Below are 6050 nucleotides of genomic sequence, written 5' to 3'. Positions count from 1 at the left end.
ACTCAGCGCGGCGTTTTAGGCTTATAAACATGAATACAAAGATTCTCAAATGTTCTGAGGAGTCCTATGATAATATCGAGTATTCATAGGTTAACGGTAGGCAGTGTACAAGACCCATGTGGACAGCCCAGCCCGTCCGAGAGTACACAAAATTTCGGGCGCAGGAGCTCAATACGGAAACATGAGGTCCCGATTATATTCCGTACGTATTGATAAAAAGAAGACAGACTAGGTTCAAAAGGCGTAGAGAGCTCAAGTAACTATTAAAGAGCGCAATGTGACGTGTCAGACCATGTCCATATAGAACATCGATTTCGAGAAAGCCCAAAAGGAAATGTAGCGCGTCGTTATTCTTATAAAATAAAAAGAAGAAAAAGGAAGGAAGTTTAATAGACACTGGATGATTTAAGAAGAACTGGGAAGCTTGGTTAATAAGCACTGGAAATGAGTCAGCTTACTGCGCGCAGAATGAGGATCGGCTAAAGCTGGGCGTTCAGAAAAGGGATTCTGAAAAAAAGACGTTATAAATAGTAATAATAATAATAATAATAACAAAAAAAATTAAAGCAACAGTCGCTCTGTCGCAGAACCCTTGACACGTCGTTTTTATTCACTCGGAATTATATAATGTCTACACACCGGAGATCGCTTTATTTCAATTACGCGCTGTCCGTTTGCATCGCGCTGCTGGGTACGTGCTGGTATTATCGCATTCTTGTATTGACGCATGCTAAAATTATTACCATGGATTTAGTTTAGCAAAAACTATATGGTAACACCTTCCATTGAGTGTCTCTAATTGCTTAATTGCAATGTTTTTATGCGGAGTTGTGTGATGTGTGTGTGTGTGTGTGTGTGTGTGTTGTGTGTGTGTGTGTACATTGTAACTTTGCATAATAACATTGTGATGATGTGTAAACACACATGGATTTACTCAGTAACTACGATGGAAACACACAGTAATTACAGACTCAATGGAGAAAGCCTTACCAGCTATATGTGTTACAGTGTCACTGTAACTGATATAAGATAGGCTTTTAAAGCACACGATGTGAGAAATTAATATTTTCATGATATATGTAGATTAATGATATTTACGGTATCATTGTAATTTTTGTCACTTGTGTAAATCTATCACCCTAACAAGTAAGGAGATTTTTATTTTGTAAAATAAACGAATGGGTTGCAGAACACAGCGTTCTCACGGCCTGGTTTGGTAACAACTCTCACTTCGTGTCTCTCTTGTGATTCCCCGGTTTCTATAAAATATTCATATTCGCCCTGGAGTTGATACAGTAGGATGTGCTAAATGTCATTTATTTTATTTTATTTTATTTATTAAAATACTTACATAGCTTGTAATGTTTAAATGTAATGCTTTAAATGTTGTAAATATGGCCAGCACTCGTGTAAGCAGAAAGAAGTAAGAGGAGGCTTTGTGATTTGGCTGCTAATACGTCCATGTTGAAATGTGTTGAGTGCTGAGGTTCAACGGATTAAGAATCTCGCACCCCTGTTTAATGGTATTGTTATTGCAGGTTTGCTGGCGGCCAGTTCATTATCTCCTGACCCAGTCGTGAACGGGACTGTGGGGGAGTCCGTTCTCTTGCCCGCTGGGCTTTCTCAACCAGCACGCATTACTGGAGTGCAATGGATTTTCGGTAAAGATGTCATTGCCGATGAAGAGAATATTAATGGAATAACTGCCCAGTTCAGAAATAGGGTGCATCTGAACAGAAACGACTGTTCTTTAACAATCACTCAGCTGAGAGCAGAAGACAGTGGAGGATATCATCGTGCTATTGAAACAGCTGACAGTCAGCTACCAACGCTCATGATTACTCTTCATGTCTATGGTATGGATTTATCTTTTAACTCTGATCAATATAATCATGTAACGAACAGTGATGTCTGCCAACAACCTTGTATATTAAGATGTAACACTTAGTGTTGCAATCGCCATGCCGATACTAGTGATGGTTTGAGATGCATGTAGTTATTTTTTTTTCTAACTCTGTTATTATGCATGGTACAATGTGCACATATATTTACAAAGTAACTACTATGCAAACACACAGTAATTAGAGACACACAAGGGGAAGTTACTGTCAGACACTACACAGACACACACACACACACACACACACACACACACACACACACACACACACACACACACACACACACACACACACACACACACACACACACACACACACACACACACACACACACACACACACACACAAACACATTTAGATAATTGAATCACAATATTATCAGAACCACCCCCGCATAATAACATTGTGCTGATGTGTAAGCACACGCGATTTGATTAAGTAACTTCTCTGTAAACACGCATTAATTAGATACACTCAGTGAAAAGCGTTAGCGCATTTTGGAAGAAATGACATAAATTCACAATCAGAATTAAGACGTCAACACATTTTAAATACGAAACCAACAAATAGTTTGACTTTGAACATCCCTGCGCGTAAAGTTCAAGGACATCTCTGTTGATGTACTAAAGTGTTGCGCCAGTCGCAAACCAGTCGCAAGTCTTGGGTGAAGTGTACTAGAACAAGCGCAAAGCTGTTAGCGACTTTTTAGGGAACGCTTTGCGACGGCAGTTTTTCTTTGCGGTTGAAGCATAGACGAATGCGTAATTCTGTGCGTTCCTGCATAAATTCGCAACTGGTCAATTTGTTCAGAACTTTTTAAAACAGTCGCAATTGTTCACAAGCCTTGAAAACACATTTCTGGTTTTCCCAGGGTGTTGGGAGCAACAGACCGCACACATGCGCCACTGACACCGCCAGCTCATTCTGAGCATCTGTGTAGGACCATGATCTATTGTGTGGTAATTGTCTAGGCTACCAAGTAGAACAAGTTGAAAATTAATAATAATAATAAATAATAATAATAATAATAATAATAATAATAATAATAATAATAATAAACAATGCATCGGTCTTATTTATTCCAGGTTTTCATTTGATTTTACTTCTGCACTGCATATTGTATAGACCTGCTGTACAGATTTATATTTTTACATAATGTAAAGTGTACCCTACCCAAAACACATTCGTGTTATTTCAGCGCAATGATTTGCTTTTAAAATGCACTGAGCAGTGTACCTGTGTGTGTGTGTGTGTGTGTGTGTGTGTGTGTGTGTGTGTGTGTGTGTGTGTGTGTGTGTGTGACTTTATTGTGTTATTCTTTTAAACCTAGACACCATGTCGGACAAACATGACAAAGATAAAAAAAAAAAAAGATTTATCTTTTAAATCTGACCAATATAATCACGTAATGAACTAGCTTGTGTGTTAACTTGTAATGGTTGTGCTGTAGTAGGCAATGGAAAAGCTGCATGTGTCTGTGGTTTCTTTACACTCCTGGTAGAAGATACTTTCCAGACAGATGCCTGGTCAGTTTCGTAAAAGAGCAGCACGCATCCATTAAACGCGAAGAATTTAGAATTCAACATCAAAATCGTGCTACTTCGTGTTTGAACAGGTAACGGAGATCTGCTTTGTTGTGCATTGGTTTACTTAGAAAAGATCTCGGCGGAGATGGAGAGGAAACCATCGAATGAAACCTGCCGTGCAACACTGCTGTGCACCACGAACCAAACAAAACACGTCTCCTACCGCTGGAAGAGAGGGGACCAGGATTTACCCGAGTACGCTGGGATGCTGGAGGTGTCCCTGAGCCCCGGAGAGAGGGGTGTGATCTTCACCTGCGTCGCTTCTAATCCAGTCAGCGAGGCAGCAGCATCTATCCGGGAGAGCTGTGAAGGTTTGTCAAGCTTGCTTGTGTTGTCTTGAGAGTAAAATTTGTCTGAAGCAGGTTCGAGATCATTTTGATTGACGGGGGGGGGGGGGGGGGGGGGGGGGGGGGGGGGGGGGGGGGGGGGGCAAGGGTAAGCGTGCAATGACTTTGACGTCACAAAAGTGTAATACTACTTAAAAAAAGAAACGACGCGTCTGGAGAGGTTGTGATACATTTTTCTGCTCACGACTGCGTTGCTTTTGTTGCAGAGTCTTCCGGGGGTGTTTCGGTCTGTGCGTTGAAGGCAGCCCTCCTCTCGCTGGGTCTGGTTCTCATGATCTCGGCTGTGATCGGAGTCCATGTGCGGGAGTGCACACACACACAGCTGAGTGATCTTTAAATCTGCATTGACACCGCTCTCGGGCGAGCAACCTCTTACCCGCTTATCACAGAGAGGCAGTCCAGACTGGCGGGGAAATATAGTTTGGTGGGAAGCACAGACTTTAAACTTGTGCGGGAGGAAATGCTGGACTCTGCTTGGCTGGTAATAAATGAGCTGTCACAATACTGCTCGCAATGCAGATAGGTAGAGCCATTTAACGACGTCATGCTAATCTTCCGATATCATCGCACTGCTACCGTCTGATTGTTTTATTAACAGGGCGCGCATTTGTGTCTCTCTTTCTGATTTAGAAAAGAACATTTACGCCGGCATCGAGAAACATGTGAGACAAAGGAAGCGGAGAGCGGTTTTTAACGCCCTGCACCGAGAAAGAACTGGAGCTGTGATTTGATTTGCTTTTTGTCGCACATTGTCCAAAATCAAAACGTACACACTGCTACATATGTCCTGCCTGGGTTTTTTTCTTTTGAAAACATTTGCTTTGTTTTTTAAACACTTGGGGTCACATTTTAATGTATAATAATAATAATGACAATTATAATGAGTATGCCGTCTCTCAGCTGGGACGAGGGTAATAGCTATTAATAATACTGTTAATGATACTCATTAATGCAGAGAGTCAGCTACAAACGAGGTCCTATTGGAAGAGACTCTGCAGCAGCCCCTGACTCACTGTGTGTGTGTGAGAGACCCTGAGCGAGTCACTGAACCTCCTTGTGCGCCGTCCTTCGGATGAGACGCAAAACAAGCGAGGTCCTATTGGAAGAGACTCTGCAGCAGCCCCTGACTCACTGTGTGTGTGTGAGAGACCCTGAGCAAGTCACTGAACCTCCTTGTGCTCCGTCCTTCGGAAGACGCACAAACGAGGTCCTATTGGAAGAGACTCTGCAGCAGCCCCTGACTCACTGTGTGTGTGTGAGAGACCCTGAGCGAGTCACTGAACCTCCTTGTGCGCCGTCCTTCGGATGAGACGCCAAACAAACGAGGTCCTATTGGAAGAGACTCTGCAGCAGCCCCTGACTCACTGTGTGTGTGTGAGAGACCCTGAGCGAGTCACTGAACCTCCTTGTGCTCCGTCCTTCGCATGAGACGCCAAGCAAACGAGGTCCTATTGGAAGAGACTCTGCAGCAGCAGCAGCGGTTGATGACGCAGAGTTCACCCCCCTAGTCTCTGCGAGTCGCTTTGGATAAAAGCATTGCTAAGTCACTCAATAATGATAACAATCTATTCTAGTAGTATTTGCTCTTAATGGAAACTGCACTGTATTTGAATATTGTTTTGTATTTTAACCCTCTACTGCTCTGTAACACCTGTGTGAGTCACCTGGCAAATAAACTAATAGATTGGGGCTAATCAAGCTTGTATTAAACCCTGGAATGGGTGTAAGTGCTATGCAACAGGAGTCTTATTTCTAACAAACTGTGAAATACTACCCCACAGAAGAGAGGAACACAAAAACAGACCGTCACCACAATTCAAGAGAAATTGTTTATTTAAAAAAAAAAAAAAAAAAAAAAAAAGGTTCTATCAAAAATGAAAAAAAAAACACTGAAATTATTAAATCTACAAAAACGTTTAAAAAAAACCCAGCATCGAGTGCCGGGAGTACAAACAGCTTTTGTGACTTAAGAGTTTCCCCCCCCCCCACTTTAAAAAAAAATAAAATAAAATTCAAAACTCATTATTCTACAGGCATGCATTTCAATCTTATTATTTTGTTGTATGAAAAACTATACAAAAGCGCCAGTGGTGTGTAATTCAATATGTTAACAAGGGAACATTATTCAGCAGCTTTCACTGGACTCTATGAAGCTGAGGGAGTTCATTCTATATAGAGGGGGTGGAATTCAATATGTTAACAAGGGAACATTATTC

At 41.7% G+C, this 6050-nt stretch overlaps 1 protein-coding gene across 4 annotated transcripts; it reads left to right on the top strand.

The window, feature by feature from the left end:
• Positions 1-311: 311 nt before the first annotated feature.
• On the top strand, positions 312-4735 carry LOC121302426 (SLAM family member 5-like). Of its 4 annotated transcripts, none has more exons than XR_005947701.1 (5): positions 312-691; positions 1539-1856; positions 3556-3798; positions 4041-4357; positions 4465-4554. XR_005947701.1 is itself a non-coding variant. In XM_041232392.1 (5 exons), exons 1-5 carry the CDS (start codon positions 628-630, stop codon positions 4526-4528), a joined length of 804 nt encoding a protein of 267 aa, XP_041088326.1. In that variant the 5' UTR covers positions 312-627; the 3' UTR covers positions 4529-4735. The 4 variants fall into 4 exon arrangements, 3 of the variants coding, with proteins under 3 accessions (XP_041088326.1, XP_041088328.1, XP_041088327.1); XM_041232392.1 differs by having other exon boundaries at positions 4041-4155; positions 4465-4735; XM_041232394.1 differs by lacking the exon at positions 4041-4357 and having other exon boundaries at positions 4465-4735.
• The last annotated feature ends 1315 nt before the right edge of the window (positions 4736-6050 follow it).

This window comes from Polyodon spathula, chromosome 29 (assembly GCF_017654505.1).
Source record: "Polyodon spathula isolate WHYD16114869_AA chromosome 29, ASM1765450v1, whole genome shotgun sequence".
In the NCBI taxonomy this organism is placed as follows: Eukaryota; Metazoa; Chordata; class Actinopteri; order Acipenseriformes; family Polyodontidae; genus Polyodon; species Polyodon spathula.
Note: the sequence above shows the minus strand (reverse complement) of the source record. Positions and strands in the feature narration are given on the sequence as shown.